General features: G+C 50.0%; 1 protein-coding gene across 2 annotated transcripts; it reads right to left on the reverse strand.

Moving 5' to 3' along the window:
* Positions 1 to 6,038: 6,038 nt before the first annotated feature.
* On the reverse strand, positions 6,039 to 25,191 carry CYTH2 (cytohesin 2). 2 transcript variants are annotated; one of them, XM_056863182.1, is made up of 12 exons: positions 25,147 to 25,191; positions 20,073 to 20,220; positions 19,260 to 19,326; positions 18,681 to 18,799; positions 17,469 to 17,549; positions 16,273 to 16,385; positions 14,716 to 14,864; positions 14,157 to 14,268; positions 9,721 to 9,797; positions 8,532 to 8,603; positions 7,535 to 7,689; positions 6,039 to 6,162 (listed from the first exon to the last, which is right to left on the reverse strand). In XM_056863182.1, exons 1-12 carry the CDS (start codon positions 25,163 to 25,165, stop codon positions 6,075 to 6,077), a joined length of 1,200 nt encoding a protein of 399 aa, XP_056719160.1. In that variant the 5' UTR covers positions 25,166 to 25,191; the 3' UTR covers positions 6,039 to 6,074. The 2 variants fall into 2 exon arrangements, with proteins under 2 accessions (XP_056719160.1, XP_056719159.1); XM_056863181.1 differs by lacking the exon at positions 25,147 to 25,191 and adding an exon at positions 22,126 to 22,180.
* Positions 25,192 to 25,833: the final 642 nt, after the last annotated feature.

Below are 25,833 nucleotides of genomic sequence, written 5' to 3' on the forward strand. Positions count from 1 at the left end.
ATCCAGAGGCACTTTGCTTCAACAAGATTTCCTGGGTATAAGCTTTGGAGAGTGAAAGCTTCCTTTGTCGGATCTGATGAAGGCAGCTTGGACTCCAGAAAGCTCATACTTTGAAAATCTTGTTGGTCTCTAAGGCGCTACTGGACGCGAACCTTGCTCTTCCACTGCAGACCAACATGGCTAACCCTCCTGAAACGAAGACCGGCAAATGCTCACAAGATCGGAGAGAAAATTATACTACTGTTCGCCTCTTCTTGGAGACCAAGCAGGCTCATTGCAAAGATTATCAGGTAGAATACAAGAAGCACCTTGAATGCTAGAAAGCGCTATATAAACACCAAGTATTATTCGGGAACGAATAAAGTGCTTTGGGAGATGTTCAGCTACTGAGAAGATGGATCCGGGAGGCTCCAGGGAAGATCAATTCTGCCTTGCCAGCTCCCACTCTTAATACCTGGGGACCAAATCCCTTGGGATTTAAACTGATCTACCTAATCCAGTGGCTCCCGCAGGAAAAGCAGGGTCAGCTGAAATGGTCAGCTGCCGCTGCTCAGAAGGGAGTGACTGACCACTGCCAACTTGCTTGCTAAACCTGGATACCAGGGCTGGGCGTATTCTGTGATTTTGAGCACGTGCGGGAAAATGGCCTGGAATTTGGTACTGGGGACACCGAATTCAGCAACTGCAGAATCCTTTTTGTGCGTACTTTCCCTATAGACTTCCCTGTGGCCCACAGAACCAACACATTTATGCAAGCGGTATAAACGTCAGCTGCTTTTGTGGCAAAACGCTGATTTGCGGGGACGGCGCCCTGAGCAAACACTGTCCTGCCGCCTGGAGATGCCCACTGAATCATGACTGTGGAAAAGACACTGAACAATGCCCAGTGAACAATGGGGAGGGGGCAAAGGAAATGCACCCAGCAAGGGGCTGATGCACAAGGAACAGTCCCCTATCACCCCAAGTGAGCCCTCTACAGCGACCTGCTCTCTCAGCAATCGCTATTCTCTAAATTGGGGCATGTGACTTTGCTGTGATTCAACCCCCACCCCACCCGGACTGGTAACTGTGCAAATAAATTCTCCGTTAACTAGAATAATAGAGTTGGAAGGGGCCATACAGGCCATCTAGCCCAACCCCCTGCTTAATGCAGAATCAGCCTAGAGCATCCCAAATACTCTAGGCTGACTACTTACCCCAAATACCTTTTTTTTACAAAAGACGATGGCAAAGCATAAACAAGTCTTGTCATGTTTACATTTCATCCAGAGATGCATACATTAAATCTTTAAATAATAAATTTTCTTTAAAAAAAGATGGACATCATCATTATCATAATAGGAAATGGATTTAAAAACCAGAGGAATGCCCCCTCTCCCTTCCTTCTTCTGGAACAGGTCGGCCCTGCCCCGAAATAAAGTTACAGAAATCCAAGGGGTTGGGAGAGGAGGAAATCAGGGATATTGCTGGAAAACTCAGACGTAATCCTGAAAGGACTACTTCGTTTCAGCTGCCTCAGGTCTAGAGCTTCGAAAGGAAGTTCTCCAGAACTACTGGCCTTCTTAGCAACAGTTATTAAAAAGAAGTAGATTTTGAGTTTTTATTTTTTTGAGGGTAGAAGTGGTTCTCTTGTAGTTGCCAAAAAACGGAGGGGGGAAATGGACTGAATTTGGGACGATCTAAAATCCAGTGTGGTACAGTGGTGAAGAGCGGCGGGCTCGAATCTGGAGGACTGGGTTCGATCCCCCCCCCTCCACATGAAACCTGCTCGGTGACCTTGAGCCAGTCACAGTTCTCTCCGAACTCTCTCAGCCCACGTGGAGGCAGGCAATGGCAAAACACCTCCGAACATCTCTTGCCTTGAAAGCCATAAGACGGCCGTGACTTGGCAGCACATACATACACAAAATCCAGAAGGGGAGTCGTTACATTGAACACTTGAAGCTGCCTTCTACTGAATCAGACCCTTGGTCCATCAAAGTCAGTATTGTCTACTCCGACCGGCAGTGGCTCTCCAGGGTCTCAGGCAGAGGTCTTTCACATCACCTACTTGCCTAGTCCCTTTAACTGGAGATGCCAAGGATCGAACCTGGGACCTCCTGCATGCCAAGCAGATGCTCTACCACTGAGCCACGCCCCTCCCCACTGAGATATCCTGGCGTTATAGGGAAGGCGCAGAGGCCCAGCTGGTAATATGTGGGTGAGGGGGGAATTCACGCCTGGATACAGAGATGTTCTAGAGGGGAGGGGGGTTGAATATTATAGAAAAGGTGCTTAGTAGAATCTTGGGCTTTCTGGGGGGGGGGAGATGTGCGTTAGTCAAAGGCGGCTGAGAGACTCAAGGGTTTTTTTTTGGCAGTGGGGCTGACCATCTGAACACGCACCTCATTATGCCAATATAAAGGATGTAGGCCTCATGTGGGGTTTAGTCCAATGGCTGAAAAGTCAGAAGCCGAGGACAGATGTGCAAAGCCGAAGGACTTGTTAGGGACCTGAGCCTAGCCAGGGGTGTAACGGTGAAAAAGTTCAACAGGCAGGGTGGGAGAGAGAAACATTTGGCTCTCTTGAGCAAGGCTCTTCAGTTAGTAGCTTTCCCTAGAAGTTGAGAGAGGACAAATACAGGCAATAAACATGCCTGGCTTGCTGACCAGAATCATCTATCCAAGCTAGGAACCAACCTAAGGTTGTTTATGCATGGGTACTTTCAATCACGTTCACCCCACCCCCAGGTCTGTCTCGGCTGTTTCTTGGAGTTATGCAGGAGTTTTCTGTCCATTAGAGATGACCTCGCTGCCAGCCCGCACAATGTCCGGGTCTTCCCATTCCTGTTAACCCGACTCTTCCCTCTCCCCTGAGCAAAGCCCGGGTGAAATCCCCATGCATAAGGCAAAGGGCGGAGCACCCAAGCTTGGTTTCGCTCACAGCCAATTACAAAGCAGCGAGTCCAGAGGCGGAGATTCAAATACTTCCTGCTTCCTCTGAGCTCTTTCTGAGAAGAAAATCTTTTTAAAACCAAGGCTTGGATTTCTCTCCCCCGCTTTCAGATTGCTCCATTTTTTTATGTCATTGTTCTTAAAATTCTTTTTTATGTGGCAATTGGGTTTGGGGGGGATTTTCTCTCACAGTAAGCACTACAAGTAAGCCAATTACAAAGCAGCATTTCAAGGGGCGGGGACTTGAATTGAGCTTGGAGACTGCTGGTGAATAGATCCCCAACATGAAAGTGTGGGTCCAGCCAGCAACAAACCTCAGGCAAAACTCCCATGCGTAAATAACCTTTGTGTACTTAACTCAGATTGCCAATGACTCTCTCTGATTTAGCTTCGCCTTTCCTGAACCAGTTACACTGCTATAGGATAGCTCACCCCCTCTCTCTTGCATGCACACATGCGCCTGGGCTGAAAATTAATTTATGCCAAATGCACACACTGTTTCCTCACTGTCTCTAATTGGTTCTATGGTTCTTCCTTTCATTATGTTAACTGGGGAAAGTCAGCATTGCGATGCGTGGTACTGAGACACACATTGAAACCAAACTGCATTCGAAAGGGATGCTGACTCTCATGGTCGCATTCCACAGGTTGCATGGTCCCTGTGGAAGGCAATACCAATCGGACAGAAATGTACGTGGACCGCAGCACATTCTTGCTGTAGCCAGGGACCTGTGCGAGCACTTTGCAACACAGCTTGGCAAAAGGTAAAGGTAGTCCCCTGTGCAAGCACCAGGTGATTCCTAACCCATGGGGTGACGTCACATCCCGACGCTTACTAGGCAGACTTTGTTTATGGGGTGGTTTGCCATTGCCTTCCCCAGTTGTCTACACTTTACCCCCAGCAAGCTGGGTACTCATTTTACCAACCTCGGAAGGATGGAAGGCTGAGTCGACCTTGAGCCGGCTACCTGAACCCGACTTCTGTCCGGATCGAACTCAGGTCGTGAGCAGAGCTTTTGACTGCAGTACTGCAGCTTACCACTCGGCGCCACAGGGCTCACAGCTTGAGTCCTTTGCGAAGATTGGAGGGCTTTGGGGCAAAGTGCTCCGCAGGAGCTTGAGCAAGCTCAGCTCCAAAGCCCCTAAAAGCCTTGCAGAACCTGAGATGCTATTACAGAACCTTAAAAAGCCTTGCAGAACCTGAGCTGCTATACCAAAGAGATCCCTTAAGGCAAGGCAGTAGTGGAAGACTAGATTTGAAGGTCTGCTAGTGACATGGAAGGGACAATACCTGCACATACGAATTTAGAGAAAGCCTATTAAAAGCTCGGATGATATGATCTCAGGCCCATTTACTTTTTTAAAATAAAAGAGCCTTGGTCTAACTAATCTGGAACCCCTACCTCTCCGCTTCTGTCCTTCTTATCACGAACATAGCTGTGAATGCCTACTGCCCACACAAACAGGCATTGGGAAAATGTATGTGTGTAGGGGAAAATCCACCCATTAGCACTCCTGTCTAGTCACGAGCATGTACAATAGTAACTCACTAGTATTAGACAAAACTGCTTTCAGGTGAAGTAATAGCTTAACGCTGGGAACAGTGTGGAAAGGTGAAGGTGTTTCTAATTTTAAGTTCCCCGCCAGGCATAATTCTGGCATTATCTCCTCGTCTGTGCAACAGGCTCAGGGGCAGATCCTAACCCTTCCAGATCCTCTGGCATACAGATCTATCAATCTAGGGGCAAAAACTAAAATAAATAGGATATTTGAAAACAACTCCAAGAGTAGTCCTCTGAAGGCAGTCTCTGAGCAGAAAAGGACGCTCAGCGGAAAACAGGATCCGTTTCAGACAGGATGTCTCGCTGAATCCATAGGAATGTGTGTGTGTGGGGGGGAGTGGTCGATTTCTCCCATACAGCAGAAAGTGGGAATAAACGAGGTGGGGGCGACGGTGCCCCCTGCTGGGAAGAATCAGAACTGTCAGTTGCGCAAACGGGCCGTGGGCGTTCCTGACTGAGGAACCAAGTGTTCAAAACAGTGTCCGTAGTTGTCCGGCTCTCTGTTTTGGGTGTCCGTAGTTGTCCGGCTCTCTGCCACCTCTTGCTGGTTGTCAGTACGTTCGACTTCCTTTCGCAGAACCGCCGCCAAACAGGCACGGCACAGCCCCGGTTCGTATTTGTCGGTCAGGGCCAGGACACCGGTTCCTCGGAAACACAGTGTAGTTGGTTTGGCAATGAACTCTAAGGAGCCGACCTACATGCTCAGGAGAAAACATGTGGCGTGGACAGTTCTCCTATGACTGCGCCACATTAGAACGCAGATGAGGGAAATCGGATGCTGGAATACTCTCCCAGGTCAAAACAGACCCCTGATCACTTCCCGGGAGGGTCCCTTCTACTCTGAGTTAAGGAGGGCATCTGGTTAGACGGGTGATTCCCTTCCGGTGCTCAGGGTAGGCAGGATCCTTTTGCAGTTCCAGAAAGCTAGCTTGTCAGGGTTTTAGCCTAGCTTTCTACTTGACGCAATCGTTTTAAGCATGCGAGATTTTCGCTCGAACATAGAGGGGAGCCATTCGAACGTGCAACTCCCCCCATCTGTGTCCTGGTGTGATAACAAGCCCGGCACTGCCTTTACCACATGCTTTTTCGCCAAACGTGTAAACTGGCTCAAAAGCGGGGGAGGAGTGGGATGGTCCAGCCTAGTGGAAAATGTCCCTTGCGCAGGGTCCAGGAGCGTAACCCTGGAAGTCGAGGTGGGGTGAGGCGCCGGTTGGCCTTCTGAGCCCTCGGCTCATGTCTGCCGACAGCCTACAAAGCCGCCCCTAGACGGGGAACGACTCCTCCTTTTCTCTACACAAACCCACGGCTCCCAAGGCCCCACCAGAGGCAAATCCTAAAAGGCTAAGAGGAAGCTCTGGAGACGAGAAGGGGGGGTGTTGGGGGGGGGTGCTGGCGAGCCGTCAGAACGGCACAGCTGCATTGCAGTCAGATAATCCACGACGGGCGAGGAAGGATGGGGGCGGTTGTGTCTCATGGCGCTCCAGGCAGGTGGGCTCGGCAGTAGGACCAGGAAGGGGGAGGAGAAGGGCAGGGAGGTACGCTGGGGGAGGGAGGGGCGAGACGCCGGAGCAGCCCCACCTCACGCCTGCTCCTGTTTCTGTTTCACAGAAATCCGTTTCTTACGAGCGGCCAGCATCTCGTAGAATGGGTCGACGCTCACGGCAGCTCTGGGAGAAAGGAGGAAAAGGCAGAGTCACGTCACCCGTCGGGAAACAGCGAGGTGCGGAGAAAGGGCAGGGTCTCCTGTCTGTACTGCATCCTCTCCTGTGGTGGTGTAACAGACAAGCATGCTGGACACATGAACACATGAAGCTGTCTTCTACTGAATCAGACCCCTGGTCCATCAAAGTCAGTATCGTCTACTAAGACCGGAAGCAGCTCTTCAGGGTCTCAGGCAGGGGTCTTTCACATCACCTACCTGCCTAGTCCCTGGAGATGCTGGGGATTGAACCTGGAACCTTCTGCATGCCAAGCAGAGACGCTACCACTGAGCCACAGCCCCTTCTCTCTATGCTTAAGGTCATAGAATCAATATTGCTGACAGATGGCCATCTAACGTCTTCTTAAAAACCTCCAGGGAAGGAGAGCTCATCACCTCCCAAGGAAGCCAGTTCCACTGAGGAACCGCTCTGACTGTTAGAACATTCTTCCTAATGTTTAGCCGGAAACTCTTTTGATTTAATTTCAACCCGTTGGTTCTGGTCTGACCTTCTGGGGCAACAGAAAACAACTCGGCACCATCCTCTATATAACAGCCCTTCAAGACGGTTATCCTATCCCCTCTCAGTCTTCTCCTCTTCAGGATAAACAGAGCCAACAAAATTAAATCTGGGGTTGGTGCTATTGTCACCTTTTTCCACACCAAAGGGGGCAAATATATTCCAGCGGCTATTCAGGTTTTTAATCTAAAAATTATCGCAATTATTCTTTTTGGTGTTGCCATCTGGATAACAGTTGTTAATGAATCTATAGATCATCCATTGCTTCAGTTCTTACAAAAACTCCTAAACGCCCCTCGATGTGTTGCTGGCGTTACTTTTCGTTCCGAGTTTGGCCAAATGTCACTTGAAGCTAGGGCATGGTTAGCCGCCTTTAAACTACACCTTGAACTGTGCTTTAGCACTGAGGGGTTCCTAGCTTCTCTGAAGCACGACCCTTTTAAATCCTCATGGCAAAAAATCTTAGATGAGAAACTGTCATTGTTGGGCTTCTCGCAGGATATGTTATTATATATTATATATGCTGCTCAAGATCAATGGATCAAGGAGCTTCTAAGGGATAAAAGGAAAGGAAAAAGGATAAACATCCCCAGCTCCTTCAACCTTTCCTCATAGGACTTGGTCTCTAGACCCCTCACCATCTTTGTTGCCCTCCTCTGGATATGTTCCAGCTTGTCTACATCTTTCTTAAACTGCAGTGCCCAAAACTAAACACAGTACTCCAGGTGAGGCCTAACCAGAAAAGTGAGCAGAGAAGAACCCAACGCTGGGATTTCCAACCCCCACCCCACCCAAAAGGAACGTTTTGCCTTGCACTCACTTGATAGACTTGATCCACTCGTCCTTCTCTTCCTGGGTGGGCGCAGAGATGCGGTAGACCATGTGGTTTCCCTCAACCACCCGCCCGTCGGCTTCAGTCTTGCAGGCCTTGATGAGCTGGCCTTTGTTGTTTGGAATGTAGAGCTCAAAGCAGTTCTGTAAAGAACCAGTTGCAGATCTTAAGAACATAAGGAAGGCCCTGCTAGATCAGACCAAGGCCCATCAAGTCCAGCAGTCTGTCCACACAGTGGCCAACCAGGGGCCTCTAGGAAGCCCACAAACAAGACGACTGCAGCAGCATCGTCCTGCCTGTGTCCTACAGCACCTAATGTAATAGGCATGCTCCTCTGATCCTGGAGACAATAGGTATGCATCATGACTAGTATCCATCTGGGCAGCTGCCTGCTTGGGGCTTGGTCGGTACCCCATTTCCCTTCTAGTCCTTTCCCCTCTAAGTCCTGCAAAAGACGCATAGGGCGGGAAAGTGCCAGACCAGGGCGTTACTAGACCAGGCTCCTTCGCCTACAAGCCCCAAGCGGCTTGTTGCTCACTCCATCTTGTGTTTGCTGACCTGCCTGAATCTCTCGGGCCCAGCTGGGGACGGCAGAGCTCAAAAGCAAGTCGCTCTACGTGGCAGACACTCGGAGCCGTCTCCAGTCATGCCTTTTGGCTAAATGTTTGACCAAACACAGCAGGCTAATTGTTAAGTTGATAATTTTGTATGGCCCGCGAATGATTTTATAAATATCCAAAAGGCCCATGGCAGAAAACAGGTTCCACACCCCTGTGGTACTGGATTTCTTCCAGGGATTAATGCAATGAAAACTGCTTAAAGAGTGCTTCGAAAAGGCCGAGAAGTGTTATAACCCCTGGACCTGCTCCGCAACACCCTATCAAAGAGGTATAGAATTTATCCCACACTTGCTCTGAAATGCAAGCATCAGGCCGATCCACTGTTCATGCGGAAACAAACAAAAAGGCAGCACAATGCCACTCACCGGTTTCCGTGGGTCTTCCACTTCCCGGATGCTCAGATTCTCCAGCGGAATGATTCCCCTCGGCTCCTTGTCCTATGAATAAATTTATTTTTTAAAAAAAAAACTGGAACAGGAGAAAACTGATCATTTGGAGGCCCAAAGAATCATAGATATGGGATAAAGCTAGATGGGCCTGGGAGCTGGTGAAAGGCTGCAGCTTGAACCTATGAATGTAGATTGCTCTTCTTTTGCAGTTAGACAAGGGAGCTGGAAATTCTTTTCCCTGTGAGCTAATGTATAGCACAGAACCTCTTGATCCCTTGGCTTCACCAACAATGTGCAGTACTTGGGAGATCTGTGATCCCAACATGGGGCCAACATTAAAGGGGGCAGGGAGGGGACTTCAGATGGTCTTGCTGATCCAAGCAAAACTGGACATTGTGTTGTCTCTCCCCTCAACCCTACCCACATCTGTCTTGCACCAGGGCCTTACACAATATAAAGGTAAATGTAGTCCCCTGTTCAAGCACCGGGTCATTACTGACCCATGGGGTGACGTCACATCCCGATGTTTACTCGGCAGACTATGTTTACGTGGTGGTTTGACACTGTGTTCCCCAGTCGTCTACACTTTACCTCCCAGCAAGCCGGGTTCCAAAGTTTCCCCAGACTTTTGTTCCAAAGGCAGCCCTGCAAATAATGCACTATGGTAGTCTAACACAGATGTTACCAAAGCACAGGGCAATGATCTTGAGGTGAAGTCACACCAGTGCTGTGACTAGTAGCCATGGATACCCCTCTTCTCCATGAACATGGCCACTCCCCTCTTCAAGCCTTCCAAGTTGGCAGCCATCACCACATCCCGGGGAAGGAGTTCCACAGTTTAACTATGCGCTGTGTGAAAAAATACTTCCTTTTATCAGTTTTGAATCTCTCACCCTTCAGCTTCAGAAGATGACCCCGCGTTCTGGTAGAGGGAGAAAAGCTTCTCCCTGTCCACTCTCTCCATACCATGCATCATTTTATAGACCTCTATCATGTCTCCCCTTAACCACCACCTTTCCATGCTAAACAGACCTAAGCCCTCATCTCTTGCCCACATGATGCCCCTGTATAGCGGACGACTGGACGGCTCTCTTGGATTCTATGATGCTGGGAAGGGAGAGTGGGGTGGAAAGGGGGAAGAGGGAAAGAGAGAAACGGTACTAACGGTAGTGTACTCAAAGTAATAGAGGCAGTTGTCTGTCAAGATGAACCAGCGTCTCTTCCAGGTCTTTACTCGCCCTCCTGAAAGCGAAAGTGGAGTTTAGTTTTTTTTTTAATGCATTCTCTTTCGGCTGGTAACCCTTCCCTAGCCTGAAGCAGGAAGTCTTGCTTAGCGAAAAACAAAACGAAAACGTATCAATGCAATAAAAGATGCAGTTAAAAAAATAAACCAATTAAAGCAAGCAAACAGGGCAGGACTGGAAAGGGGAGAAAAAGAGCACAGGGGTCACTCACGACAACCAACTCCGGAAGGGTTCGCTACGTTACACTGTTAGAGGAACACAACACACACAAGGTTTGCGGCACCTTAACGCCTAGTTCACACTTACAGGTAGGGTTGCCAGGTCCCTCTTTGCCTCCGGTGGGAGGTTTTTGGGGCGGAGCCTGAGGAGGGCGGGGTTCGGGGAGGGACTTCAATGCCATACAGTCCAATTGCCAAAGCGGCCATTTTCTCCAGGGGAACTGATCTCTGTCGGCTCGAGATCAGTTGTAACAGCAGGAGATCTCCAGCTAGTACCTGGAGGTTGGCAACCCTACTTACAGGAGAATGAGATGCCAGGAGGTGACTGCATGGAGCGCTCCATTTTGGATTGTGTGTGTGGGGTGGATTCCAGCTTTGAACGTTTCTTTGCATCAATGTTCAATGCAAATAGGAAACTTGCACAGGAAGGCGAAAGGTTCTACGCCCACCCACCCCACACCTTTTGCTTCTTGTGCTGGCTTCCTGTTTTGCAGGGGCTTCTGCAAAAATAATATGTGACCATCCCTAACCTCCTCCCCCTAGTGCAATCTGAGATGGTGTGGGCCACAATAAAGAGGCTAGCCTCTCAACTGCCCCAAGAGTCTTGGGTGGGATGTAGGCTTGCCAACCTCCAGGTACTTAACTGGAGATCTCCTGCTATTACAACTGATCTCCAGGTCATAGAGATCAGTTCGCCTGGAGAAAATGGCCGCTTTGGCAATTGGACTCTATGGCATTGAAGTCCCTCCCCTCCCCAAACCCCGCCTTCCTCTGGCTCTGCCCCAAAAACCTCCCGCCAGTGGCGAAGAGGGACCTGGCAACCCCAGTGGGATGGGGTGGCGATGTTTTCAAAAAAAGATGGTGAGGGGTCTGGAGACCAAGTCCTATGAGGAAAGGTTGAAGGAAGCTGGGTATGTTTAGCCCGGAGAGGAGAAGACTGAGAGGGGATATGAGAACCATCTTCAAGTACTTGAAGGGCTGTCATAAAGGGGATGGTGCCAAGTTGTTCTCGGTTGCCCCAGAAGCCGGACCAGAACCAACGGGTTGAAATTAAATCAAAAGAGTTTCCGTCTAGACATTAGGAAGAACTTTCTAACAGTTAGAGGGGTTCCTCAGTGGAACAGGCTTCCTTGGGAGGTGGTCAGCTCTCCTTCCCTGGAGGTTTTTAAGCAGAGTCTAGATGGCCATCTGACAGCAATGCTGATTCTATGACCTTGGGCAGATTATGAGGGAGGGCCTCTTGGCCATCTTCTGGGCATGGAGTAGGGGTAACTGGGTGTGTGTGGGGGGCAGAGGTAGTTGTGAATTTCCTGCATTGTGCAGGGGGTTAGACTAGACCTTCCAACTGAATGATTCTCTATCAAGCCCCAGCTGCAAAGCGATGACTACTAGGGAGCGCCCTACCTTCCTAAAATAAGAATCCGTGGAGCATCTTTTTACAACTGTGGATTTACTTTATGGGCACTGCCAGCTGCTGGCTTCAGGCAATGGGCCGTCTGGAGATGGATTCCATTTTCTCCTATGCTGCTTTGGACAAATTGTTGTACCCCTAGGAAAGGCCAATCTGGGAGAACCTGAGTTGCACTCTCCATCCCGCCCACGCAATCGCTCAATTTTGAATCCCGCTAAACAAATACATGCTTTATCTCTCCACCCCTTTCATTCTGTACCTCTTCAACAAAAAAGAGATCCTAACCTGAAACTCAGCCCCACCGTCAATCTCTAACCCACTGGACCCGTTCTGGATAATCCAGCACAATTCGTTCCCAGCCCTCCTAACCCCAAGTTATCGTGCCCCCACCACCGCCGCCCCCCCAGCTCTCAGCTCAAACGCATATGCCCCCCCTTCTCACCTACCTCCTGGATTGGGGGCAGTATTCAGACAGTGGAACAAATGTAGTCCGCGCCGTGGGACGGTAGAGGAGAGAGGGGGGCGGGGCAGCAGTGGTGGGGGAAGAGGGGGCAGAGAGAGGCGGGGACAGGGGAGCCAGGATAGAGAGAATGGGGGTGAGAAAGAGAGAGAAAGAGAGAGAGAGGAGGAGGAAGAGAGAGAGAGAGAGAAAGAGGAGAACAAGTTACATCAACATAAGGTAGAAGTACATGGTCAAATCAAAAATCCTCCGACACAGACACAGGCATTTGGGGGCACTGGGATGGGGTGGGGAGGCAGGGGAAGGGATGGTTTAATTTTACTGGGGGAGGGGGAATAAGAGAAGTCACATGGGCCAATGGCTGGGCTCCCTCAATGCGGCCACGTCACATGGAAACCTATCGCCCTACTGCAGGCAGTGGGGCTGGACGTGATTGGCTCTCGAGCAGCGTGGGAGCCAATCGCTTCTGCTGCCACCGCCTGCAGGTCGGCGATAGGTTTTTCCTAGAGAGGCACAGACAGATGCTAAGGGAGGTGAAAATTCATGCCTAGCTTGTCCCCCCGCTGGCGTCTTAACTGGGCCAGGAACTGGAGCCCCAGGCTCACAACCTTTGAACTAGCTTTAAGGAAGGAGGGGTGTGTTTTCACCCCTTCCGTTTGTGTGGGCAGCCAGTGGGGTAAGCAGCCCTTTTTCTCTGTCGTGTCTCTTGGCGCCTACCTTAAAACTATGCTGCGGGGCCACACGGACCGCCTCTCCTTCCCCTTCACTTTCGACCCACTTGCCTCTAAGCCAGGGCTGGCTGGTTGGTGGCCCATGATACAATTTTCCTAGCCCCTCTGCAACCCTCGGCTGTATCGTTCTGGTGCCCCAATTCAGGCCAGAGAGGATGAAGTGACCAAGCTACGGTGTTAATGTAACTCCGCTTCTTCTCCTGTAAGAGTAGAAATGCCTCGTTTCCAGTTCTAAACTTGTAGCGCCCTCTGCTCCGAGTGGTCCCAAGTGCCGCCAAACTGTCAGTGGAAGGAGACAACCAAGATGGAACTTCTACCCTCATTGAAGTTGATGGTACAAAACCTTCATGTCATGCTTGGTGAAGACCTTGTCGACTGGGGAGGTCCACTTGCAAGAATTTTATCCAAAGGGGGATCAGCCCCTCTCCCAGGTTTAAGTACATAACGTAAGAAAGGCCCTGCTGGATCAGACCAAGGCCCATCAAGTCCAGCAGTCTGCTCACACAGTGGCCAACCAGGTGCCTCTAGGAAGCTCACAAACAAGACGACTGCAGCAGCACCATCTTGTCCGTGTTCCACCGCACCCAAAATAATAGGCATGCTCCTCTGATACTAGAGAGAACAGGTATGCAGCAAAGTAATTTGGCAACTGTCATTTTAAGATGATGAGAAGGTTGAGTACCGATCAAACAATCTGTACGTCTTTGGTAGAAGTCACCCTACAACTAATAGAGTTATCCCTATTTGTTGCTGTTGTTGTTGTTGAGTTATCCCTATTTGGGAATGTGTAAGACTATGGACCGAATAAGCGTCAGCGTTGAATGTGGTACTAGATACAGTCTTTAGCATCCTAAGAAGTCCATCTTTTTTAAAAAATTCAAGTTTCACATACTTAAAGACTGAATAACATTGGCATGAAATCATGTCAACGATGCCTGGGGAAAGATGGCACAGATAAGGGATGGACAAGTCTTTCAGTAGTCAGGGGACGGGGCTTCAATGACCTGCACAAACTTCTTCAAACAGATCCGCACTTTCCAGGGGGAACTCCTCCCCCCCAAATATGTATTTATAGATGTTATTCACAGCCTGCCTTTCTCACTTGGGCTCAAGGCGGATGACACAGATCCCAGCAGACCCCTCCCATCATCCGTCAGAGGAGATCCACCTCAACGAGGAGCGGTGGGGAGATGGGAGGGGGAGGAGGTGGGTGGAGGGAGGGAGGATACTGGTTTTCACCAGATCCTTGTCATGTGATGAGCAGTGGATTCCCAGCAGGTCTTTTATGCGTTGGCTGTAGGGGAGGGATACGAGGGCGGGTTTCAGGAGGATCCCTTTGATCTGATGGAGAGAGAGGTCATGCTTCAAATGACACAACAGGTGGGGTGGGGGGGGAAGAGAGGAGAGCGCAGAGAACGTGCAAAGAATCGCGGGGTGGGGGGTGGGAGGGGAGCGGTGGTGAGGGGGGGGCAAGGGCAAGGGAAGCCGGGAATGGAAGGGGAAAGGCCGTAGCGTTTAAAGGGGGGCCACCTCTCACCCAGTTTGAGGAGCCAGCCCTCCCGGTCAGGGTTAAAGAAAGTGTGTGTCAAGTCGTTCCCATCATCCTCGGGGATCTTGAACGGCTCGTTACGGATGCTGTCGTAGAGGTTCTGAGGGGAGGGGAGCAAGGGGGAGGAGTTACAGGCAGACCACTCCCCTTCCCAAGGCAAGCATAAAGGGTGCGCGAATGGGCACACGTACGTGCGTTTGGCACAGCAACCGAGACCACGTTGTCCCCGACAGCGGAGGCAAATAAAGATAATTAAGCAAGGGGAGCGGGTGAGCAAGAGTCTAAGGATTCAGGACAGCCATTATCCCCCAAACGGCAACAAATGTGCACATCATAGATACCAACTGCCAGCCGGCGGTACAAGCGTTACACGCAAAAAAAAGAGGAGAATGTAAAAATTTCCTCACAAGAGGGCCGTGGACTTTTGAGAAGGTGGAAACATGCATGGAAGGGGGCCTCCTCGTCACCCAGAAAAGCGCCCCAGGCCAGACCGACGGGCCCATCAATCCAGGCCGGGGGCCTCGCGTGTCCTTTTCCAGCCTCTCACCCGCAGCAGTTCCTCAGGCAGGTCCCCCCCGTCGTTGATGCCGCGGTTCATGGTGATGAACCTCTCAACCGTGGGCTTGTCGCGGACGTTGGGGTTGTGGAGGCTGGTGTTGAGCATGATCACCGCAAAGGAGAGGACGTAGCAGGTATCTGGGAGGGCGGGGGGAAAGAACACAAACAGGAAAAGGTTTGTGTTTGTTTTTTTTAAATCTTGCTTTGCTGCCTCTCTTATGGTTTTTAGTAGGGTGGCAAAGCCTTTGGGCTCAAGGGATTAAAACTGAACTTTCGCTTAGTGCGGATGGAATCTTGATTATTTTCCCCTGTGACCTTTGCCACTTAAGAACATAAGAAAAGTCCTGCTGGATCAGACCAAGGTCCATCAAGTCCAGCAGTATGTTCACACAGTGGCCAACCAGTTGCCTGTTGATATACCCTCTTATGGTTAAGGATATTGCTGCTGTTGGTTCAATCGACTGAAGAGGTTATGGGTTTCTGACTGATGTTTTAGTACTATGGCACTCACTTCATCCAAAAGGCTAAACAAACTTTTTACTGTTTCTCACCAATCACATAATCAACTGTTACAACAGCCCTCTAAGATAGGCCAGCGATAAACACTGTTGTGATTCGGAGGCTGAGAGACAGTGGTTTTGTTAAGGCTAGCTAGTGAGTTACATTTCCAGGCAGGAAGGGGCTACGCCCCTGCTGCTGGATACTGAGGACTTTTGCATGCATATCTTTTTTCAGGGCAGGATGACCAAGAAGAAGAATGTACATCTCTCCAACCTACTACAAAACATTACCGTGGGATACAATTCAAACCACAGACTAGCCAGGTTTCGCAGTGCCTTCCCCAGCTGTGGCTCCTGTGTGACAGGCAGAAACGCAACAGGTGCAGCTTTCCCCTGCCCCTGCAGCTCCACGTGAGGGGAAAAGTCACCACCCCGATTTATTAAAGCTACTGAGTTGGCCAACCCATCAAACAGGAAAGATGAGAAATGTGTTGCAAATGCTTGGTGTCCACACTAGGGTTGCCAGGTCCCCACTGGAGGCGGGGGGACCCCTGCTCTGGGGCTCTCCCCCCTGGCGCCAATCAGGTAACTGGCAGGGGATTTACCAACAGTAAAAGGAGGCCAAGGCTTGCGTCACTGGCAACATGGCAATGCTGCTTCCGGTTCCACCGGTGACATAGGGAAGCTCTGGTATTTGGGCAAAAGTCTATGGTAAAAATGACTTCTATCATAAGAGTTTTTGCCAAGATAACAGAGTGTCCCTGTGCTGATGTCCCTTGCAATGTGCGCTGGAAAAACATCACCACATTGCCGGCCTAGGCCTCCTTTTGCTGTTGGTAAGTCCCCCCTTCGCTAGTCGCCAGGGGGTACCTGGATAACCTGGCCCACACTGCTCCAGCTTCGACAGCTAGTGCAGATGAGTTTATGGTTGATCTACTTAGATTAGCAGTGAATTCATTCCAATCCTAGAGATGACTGGCTCCCAGCATGTCTTGTTCTGAACAAGCATTCCCCCACCCCCACCCCCCTTGCACGCAACCCAGTACCTGTAGACTGAAAGACACCCGGGTTGCATAAGCAATACCGCTGGGCAAAGGCCTCCATCATACGGTCGATCTTCTGGGCTTCTCCTGGCAATCGGAAGCTCCATAGGAATTGTCTGGATTGGGGGCGAGGGAGACATGCCACAAACAGGCAAAGAAAGAGGTTTGGTCACAAGAAGAAGAGCTAGTTTTTATATGCCGACTTTCTCCACCACTTAAGGGAGAATCTAACCGGCTTACAATCACCTTCCCTTCCCCTCCCCACAACAGACACCCTGGGAGGTAGGTGGGGCTGAGAGACCTGTGAGTAGCCCAAGGTCACCCAGCTGGCTTCGTGTGTAGGAGTGGGGAAACAAATCCAGTTCACTTCCTTTTAAGGAGAATCAAACCGGTTTACAATCACCTTCCCTTCCTCTCCCCACAACAAGCACCTTGTGAGGTAGGTGGAGCTGAGAGAGTTCAGAGAGAGCTGTGACTAGCCCAAGGTCACCCAGCTGGCTTCATGTGTAGGAGAGGGGAATCAAACCCGGTTCTCCAGATTAGAGTCCACCACTCCTAACCACTACACCCCACTGGCTCTCTTAAACAGAAACCTTCCTTCTGTACCAGAACATTTCCTGTTGAACTGCAGTCATAATTTTTAAATCAACCCAAACAAAACCAGGGCTTGGTTTTGATTTGTTGGCCGCTGCAAGACTGGTTGATGCACAGAGGAGGAAAATTGCAGGCCTTTTCCAAGAAGAGTGGCCGATCTAATCTCACAGACTCGTTACTTGCTGATAGGGAATGGTTACCTGCCAAATCTAAGGTGTCCCCACCTCATGACCACACAGGAGCCAATAATTATTGACTCAGTGTCAAGGTTTTTTTCAGCTCATAATTAGACAGTGTGATTGTTGCTCTGCAGCACACAACAGTTAAGTCAGGATTGAATAATCAAGTAACCAATTTACTGGAATTTGTATGCTCTTATAAAAATGATTTTATAGCAAACTTTATCGTATGGTATTTGCATGCTCTTATATCATGATTTTACTGTAAACGCTGTACGATTCTCTTTTAATGCCAAAAAAGGCTTTTGTATTCGAAGAGCAAATGGCTGATTCACGTTGGGGACCTGGCGAGAGCAGTTAGGTCAGCAGCTTGAATTTAAAAAAAAGTCCAAATCAGGAAAAAGGGCTGGGGATCCGGAGACTCACCTCAGGGCCTGCACGAGGTTGAGGTCAGTAAATTCATGCAAGTCGACAAAGGCATGGAGCACGGCAATGTTGAACTCCTCTCTGAATAAAGGTGGGGAGAGAAGGTTAAAGCGAAGCGGATCCCCTTGGCCCACCTGACAACACCATCTGTACCCGTCTAGGAACGAGCCCAACCAACACCCGTTCCCCAGTGACTTGACTCTACGCTACTCAGGCCTGGTTTATGGCATGCAGCCGAACGAGTTAGTAGGAAGAACTGCACCACTACATTTTTGAATGCACCCCTACGTTGATTCCCCCCCCCCAAAAAAAACATAAAACAACCACACCAGAATTCCAGCCCAGATTTTTGCATGCTGTGCCTGCTTTCTTTAATGTGTGTGTGTGTATGTGTTAAGTGCCATCAAGTCACTTCCCACTCATGGCGACCCCATGAATCAATGTCCTCCAAAACGTCCTATCCCTAAGAGACTTGCTCAGATCTTGCAAACCGAGAGCCCTGGCTTCCTTGATTGAATCACAGAATCATAAAGTTGGAAGGGACCACCAGGGTCATCTAGTCCAACCCCCTGCACAACGCAGGAATTTAACAACTACTTCCCCCACACACACCCAGTGACCCCTACTCCATGCCCAGAAGATGGCCAAGAGGCCCTCCTTCTCATGAACTGCCGAAGGTCATAGAATCAGCATTGCTGACAGATGGCCATTGAGTCAATCCATCTCTTGTTGGGTCTTCCTCTTTTCCTGCTGTCCTCAACTTTTCCTAGCATGATTGTCTTTTCCAGTCTTCTCATGATGTGACCGAAGTACGATAGCCTCAGTTTAGTCATTGTAGCTTCTAGGGTCAGTTCAGGCTTGATTTGATCTATAACCTGCTGATTTGTGTGTCCCCCCCCCCCCCGGTTTAATATAGGGAAGTATTAAACAGTGATATTTTGTCCTAGTGGTCTCCAGCAGGACAGCCCAAGCAAACCCAGCCCAAATACGGCCTAACTCTTGCCTCTCTCCCACTATTGCTTTTAAGATTGCCCACTGAATTGCATTTTAATTTGTTGTAAGCCACCCTGAGCCTTGCTTGTCGAGGGGGTGGTGGGGTATAAAACTAATAAACAAATAAATTGTTTATATAATAAACCTCTTTCTAGCTGGCTCCCAAGCCTGACCCATCCTTTCTTGCTCCTTGCCCCCCACTGCCCCACCCCCTCTCACCGCTCGCCCAGATAGTCGCCAATGGCCGTCTTGTTGAGTCCTTCTCCTTTGTAGAGGAAACGAGCAATGTCCTCGGGGGTGGAGCGCAGCAGTTCATTTTCCACGAGGAACTGGATCCCCTTGAGAAAACAGAGATGGGTCAGACCTGCCAGGCATCTGGGCAGAAAGATGCCCCCACCATCCACGGAGTATCCCTTCTCGGAGTTTTTTGAGGTACTGGCTTTCCCCCTCTGTGCTGTCATTCCAATGTGACCTCACTCCCAGGAAACGCAGGAATAGTGATTCTCAACAGCGCAATTAAGAAAACCGTCCCAAGGGCCCCCAAAAGTCCCATCATTCAGTTTCCCCCCATGCTTATAGGGAGGGGCCATGGCTCAGTGGTAGAGCCTCTGCTTTGCATGCAGAAGGTCCCACGTTCAATCCCCTGCATCTCCAATTAAAGTACTAGGCAAGTAGGTGATGTGAAAGACCCCTGCCTGAGACCCTGGAGAGCTGCTGCCGGTCAGAGTAGACAATATTGACTTTCATGGACCAAGGGTCTGATTCAGTATAAGGCAGCTTCATGTGTCATGTGCTTACTTTTTTAGGATCCATGTTGAATTTCTTGCGGCCCATCCCCATCTTCCGGTTTCTCTGAAGAGTTTTACTACACAAGATAAAGAACATGTCAATCTTTCGACTTTTATAGCAAGTGCATGCAAACATCTAAAATTCAGTCAAACTTCCAGACAACGCTTGTGGTACAGTCCTCCCAGGACTACACAACCCCAGACTGCAGGGAGGTTGGTAAGCCAAAAACGTTCTCCATCCTAGCTGCCCACGTAAAGGTGTTTTGTCGGGGAGGGGAGAGCTATCTCCCCCTTATAGGGTTTTCAAGGCAAGAGACGGGAGGAGGTGGTTTGCCACTGCCTTCTTCTGCGTAACGACCTTGCTATTCCTTGGTGGTCTCCGATCCAAGTAATAACCAGGGCTGACTCTCCTTAGCTTCTGAGATCTGAGAAGATCAAGCCAGCCTGGGACATCCAAGTCAGGGCCCCAAGAACCATACACCTTCCATATAAAAAGATGGGTTTTGTGGGGTTTTCAGTGTGAATTGACAGTGGTCTCTAAAGGCTGCTGCAGGCAAGAACTGAAAATGTGGGCAAAGACAGACAGCTTGACGGTTCTGCTCAAGTCAGGAATGTCCCAAAGTATTAAGTAATGCCAAGCGAGAAGGCTTCAAGATTAGAAAGCCCGTAGTTTGAGCAGAGATGTCCCAGAGATTGGAGTTAGCTGTTCTTTAAAAATATTTTTTCTGCAGCAAGAATCAGTTCCGGGCAGAGGGATCTCTCTCCATGAAGCAATATGGAGCCGCCTCTGGGCACGCACTGGTGCACTTGCAGGGAATCTCACCTTCCTTCATTGGCTTCCAGCCCCTCCACCTCATTCATGGCCTCGCTGAGTTCATCTCGCAGCCGCTGAATTTCCACCAGGAGCTCCTGCTTCCGCCGGCGGATGTTTTCCAGCTCCAGCCTCTCCTCAGGAGTCAGGTCTGGAGGCACTGTGTTGGAAAGACAAGGGAGGAGGAGAAGATTGGGAGTGGTAAATGATGACAGCCTGTCCTTGTGGTGGTCATGGAAACCACCGCCTAGGGTGAGGCTCGCGATCGGAGGCTTTACCCTCACCACCACATACTAGAACAGCAGCTGGGGATGGAAGAGAAGAAAAAGAAGAAGGGGATGGAAGAGAAGAAGAAGGGGATCGAAGAGAAGCAGAAGAGTTGGTTTTTATATGCTGACTTTCTCTACCACTTAAGGAAGGATAAAACCAGTTTACAAACCTTCCCCTCCCCACAACAGACACCCTGTGAGGTAGGTGGGGCTGAGAGAGAGTGACTTGCCCAAGGTCACCCAGCTGGTTTCATGTGTAGGAGTGGGGAAACCAACCCGGTTCACCAGATTAGCGTCCACCGCTCATGTGGAGGAGTGGGGAATCGAACCCGGTTCTCCAGATTACAGTCCACTGCTCCAAACCACCGCTCTTAACCACTACACCATGCTGGCGTGGTGTACAAGAGCAGCCAAATCCCACGGAAGCGATTATCATCTCTCTGATATTCCTGCCCAAAACACACCCTCTTGGCGCTCGGGGATAATGGAGAGGGGGTGGAAGGTGGGGTTTGGAGAGGACCCCCCCCACACACAGACTATTAAAGCTTGCCGAAGTTTGCATTCCTGCATGAAGCGGCGGTACAAAATCCCCTACTCCTAACGGAGGGTGAATTGGAGGATGCCCCTTGCTACTTTATCCTTATTTGGGGGTTCAAAAGCTGCACTTGAGTCAGGAGGGTGCCGAGTGAAGGTCGGACCAGAACCAACGGGTTGAAATTAAATCAAAAGAGTTTCCATCTAGACATTAGGAGGAATTTTCTAACAGTTAAAGCGGATCCTCAGTGGAACAGGCTTCCTCGGGAGGTGGTGAGCTCTCCTTCCCTGGAGGTTTTTCAGCAAAGGCTAGACGGCCATCTGTCAGCAATGCTGATCCTATGACCTTAAGCAGTTGATGAGAGGGAGGGCACCTTGGCCATCTTCTGGGCATGGAGTAGGGGTCGCTGGGTGTGTGTGCGGGGGAGGTAGTTGTGAAATTCCTGCATCGTGCAGGGGGTTGGACTAGATGACCCTGGTGGTCCCTTCCAACTCTATGATTCAGACTGACCGCAGGCAAAAGCCTTTCTTTAAAAAAAATTTATTTTATTTTCTTATTAAGTCACATACAATTTCAATATCGTCATCTTCAGAGTTACATAAAATAAAACAATTTCAAACTAATCAGCATTGACTTTTTCTGACTTCCCCTCTCCCCTGCTCTATCAAATTAGTATCCATATAATCCCCTCTGTATTTGTTTTCTAATTCATTATAATTCATTGTATCATTTCAATAAACAAAAGCCTTTCGAAGCCTCCTCCACCCCCCACCCCCGTTGAAGAGCTTCCACGTGGGGGCATCATTAAGGGACGTGCCCAAAGACTTGGCTTAAATAGGCTTAGCTGGTTCTGCACAAGCGGAAGCCTCACCCCTCTGACTGCAATGGTACAGCCCAAGCTACCCCCCCACTCGAATGGTACAGCCTAAAAAAATCCTCTTTCATAGAACAGTGGCAGAAATTGACAAAAAGGTCACATGGCACACCCGTCATCGCATTGGTCTAGTCCTTGTGCCCCCCCTTCCGTCTCGGCGCAGTGAGATCGCCCACCCACACACCCCTCCTTGCCATTCCTCTGGTTCGTTCCAGCCCCACCCCTCTTTGTAAGGGAGCGGCCTCGCCTCCCCCATTGCACAGAACGGCTCAGTTCATCCACCCGCTTTTCCAATAGGAGTTACCGGGCGCTTCTCACAATGGTACATTCCACCTCTCCCCCCCACACTTTACGTTTCCCAATGGAAGGGTCTCAGGAGGGCCCTACCATAGATTCCGTCCTCCATGGCGAGCAGAGCGCCCCACCGGAGGGGAAGGCGAGACTCCCCCACTGTTTTTCTCTCCTCCTTTCTTCGGGGCTCCCAACGGCGGCTGCGCCTCCCTCCCCGAGCAGCTTGGCCGTACGCTGAAAGGAACGTTCCGCCCACGCAGACAGACGAACCAATGGGAAAGAGGGATATCTCTTGCGGCTCGGCCCGAGGGCCAATAAGAAACACATCCCTGCCTCGTTATTAGAATGTGCGTCCGCCCCAGCCAATAGGCGCCTCCGCGCTGATATTGACAGGGGACGCATTCAATGAGACCTCCGGTTTGTCCCACCCAAGGCCTGCACATAACCTTTTCTCATGCACTTAAAGGGAAACACTTCCCCGAAAAGGGCCTTTGGAGCAAAAGGAGGCTCCGTCTGCCCATTAGTTTCAATGGGAAAACCGACCTAAGCGGCGCTTTAATAAGGAATCAGCAAGGGACAGCTCCCAAATTCATTCCATCGATAACAACTTGATTTTAGGCTGGGACTGGGGCAGGATTTCAAGCATTGCCAGCAGTGGGAAGCTGCCCAGTAAACCTAACGCTCCTCTCCAGTAGCTATCCACAAAAAGAGTTGGGATCCAGCCCACCCTGTAGTTACCACTTGAAGTCATGAACACAGGAAGCTGCCTTATACAGAACCAGACCCTTAGTCCATCAAAGTCAGTACTGTCTACTCAGACCGGCAGCGGCTCTCCAGGGTCTCAGGCAGAGGACTTTCACATCGCCTACTTGCCTGGTCCCTTTATCTGGAGATTGAACCTGGGACCTTCTGCATGCCAAGCAGATGCTCTACTGCTGAGCCACGGCCCCTCTTGCTGGCTCTCCAGGGTCTCAAGTAGGGGTCTTTCGCATCACCAACCTGCCTAGTCCCTTAAACTGGAGATGCCGGGGATTGAACCTGGGACCTTCTGCATGCCAAGCAGATGCTCTACCACTGAGCCACAGCCCCTCCTCAATATTCACAAATATTTCAAGGCATAAGCGCTCCTATGCAGAGGGTTGGGAAGAAAGACTGGAAATATTGTCGAAGGCTTTCACGGTCAGAGTTCATTGGTTCTTGTAGGTTATCCGGGCTGTGTAACCGTGGTCTTGGAATTTTCTTTCCTGACGTTTCGCCAGCAACTGTGGCAGGCATCTTCAGAGTAGTAACACTGAAGGACAGTGTCTCTCAGTGTCAAGGGTGTAGGAAGAGTAATATATAGTCAGAAAGGGGTTGGGTTTGAGCTGAGTATTGTCCTGCAAAAGTATTGTCCTGTAAGTATCAAGATAATGTGCTAATGAGGGTATGGTATGTTAATATGGAACCATTGTATCCTGAAGTGATCTGTTAATGGATTACACACATTAACAGATCACTTCAGGATACAATGGTTCCATATTAACATACCATACCCTCATTAGCACATTATCTTGATACTTACAGGACAATACTTTTGCAGGACAATACTCAGCTCAAACCCAACCCCTTTCTGACTATATATTACTCTTCCTACACCCTTGACACTGAGAGACACTGTCCTTCAGTGTTACTACTCTGAAGATGCCTGCCACAGTTGCTGGCGAAACGTCAGGAAAGAAAATTCCAAGACCACGGTTACACAGCCCGGATAACCTACAAGAACCAAAGACTGGAAAGCTCAGCTGCCTCTGAGCCTTTACTATGAGCCGAACTCCTGCCAGCAGAAAATAATTTTGTGCGTGTGGTGTGTAAGAGAGAGATTTGGGAAAGGAAGGCGGTGAGGTATAGCCTGATCTTGTCTGATCTTCACACAATGCATAGATAAATTGTGGAACTCCCTGCCCCAGGATGTGGTGGTGGCTGCCAACTTGGAAGGCTTTAAGAGGGGAGTGGACATGTTCATGGAGGAGAGGGCTGTCCATGGATACTAGTCATGATGCAGACCTATTCTCTCCAGTATCAGAGGAGCATGCCTATTATATTAGGTGCTGTGGAACACAGGCAGGACAATGCTGCTGCAGTCGTCTTTTTTGTGGGCTTCCTAGAGACACCTGGTTGGCCACTGTGTGAACAGACTGCTGGACTTGATGGGCCTTGCTCTGATCCAGCATGGCTTTTCTTATGTCCTTATGATGCATACCTATTCTCTCCAGGATCAGAGAAGCATGCCTATTATATTAGGTGCTTAGGAGAACAGGCAGTTGCTGCTGCAGTCGTCTTGTTTGTGGGCTTCCTAGAGACACCTGGTTGGCCACTGTGTGGACAGACTGCTGGACTTGATGGGCCTTGGTCTGATCCAGCAGGGCCTTTTCTTATGATCTTGGAAGTTGACAGGATGGGAAACCACCTGGATGGGAAACCACCAAGGAAGGATAACTCTGCAGAGGAAGGCGATGGCAAAACCACCTCTGCTTCTTGCTGGCCTTGAAAGCCTCTTGCAAGGGTTGCCATTAAGTTGGTTGTGACTTGATGTCACATACATACGTATGTTGGTGATTTGAGGGAAGGCCCCTTTCTGGGTTTTCCCTGGGTGTTCAATTAGGTCAGATTTCCCATTAAAACCTGCGGCAGGCAGAGCCTCTTTCAAGGGACCGCTAATTGAAGAGCTTCCATTTGGGTGCGTTAGAAACAGGCTCGGCATGGACAAGCTCATTCTTTTTATTGCAAAGGTACAGTCTAAGCTCCCCCTCCTCTGGAATGGTACTGTCTTAAAAAAAAAAACCTCAAAGAAGAGAACGGCACAGGTCACATCACATGCCTGTCATTGCATCGATCTAGTCCTGATCCCCCCCCCCCTCTGTGTGCAATGAGATCGCCCACCCATAACCTCCTCCCTTTTCATTCCTCTGGTTCATTCCAACCCCACCCCTCTTTGGGAAGGAGCGACTTCCCCCGTTGCACAGAATGGCTCAGTCCACCCACCCGCTTTTCCAAATGGGAGTTACTGGGAGCCTTTCACAATGGCACCTTCCTCCACCACCACCCCTCCCCAATAGAAGCGTCTTAGGAGGGCCCTACCATAGATTCCGTCCTCCATGGTGACCAGAGCGCCCCACTGGGGAAGAAAGCAGGGGTCCCCGGCGGCGGCGGCGGCGCCTCCCTCCCGCAGCCGCTCGGCCCTGCGCTGAAAGGATCATCCCGCCCACGCAAACCGCATAACCAATAGGAGAAAAGAAAAAAAAGGGATTCCTCTTGGCAGCTTGGCCCGAGAGCCAATAGGAAACAAATTTCCCTCTCTGGTTATTTGCATGTGCGTCCGCCGCAGCCAATAGGCGCCTCCGTTTCGATATTGACAGGGGGCTCGTTCAATGAACTCTCAGGTTTCTTCTAGGAGCCCGCCCGACATTCCCTGTGGCCGTGCAACCAGCGCTCGGGTCCAAGCTCCTACACGCACCCTTGGGAGCGCACCCAAATGGAAGTTCTTCCACTAGGGGGCGTTCAGGCCGAAAGTGGCTCGCCTCCTCTTTGTTTCGGTAGGAAGCCCAGCTCAGTGGCTCCCGGACCCCTCAATCAATAAACACACTAGCTAAAGGGAATCCCTAGATTTACCCCGCTGTTAATAGTAGATGCCATTTATGCATGGGAGGTTTTGCCTTGGATTTGCCACTCTAGATGCACATTTTCGAAATAGGCCAACTCTATTGGGAATTCCACAAAAAAATATGTCTAATAATGATAGCGTTATTTGTCAATATAGTTTTGCTG

The sequence above is a fragment of the Euleptes europaea genome, chromosome 18 (genome assembly GCF_029931775.1).
Source record: "Euleptes europaea isolate rEulEur1 chromosome 18, rEulEur1.hap1, whole genome shotgun sequence".
NCBI lineage: Eukaryota > Metazoa > Chordata > Lepidosauria > Squamata > Sphaerodactylidae > Euleptes > Euleptes europaea.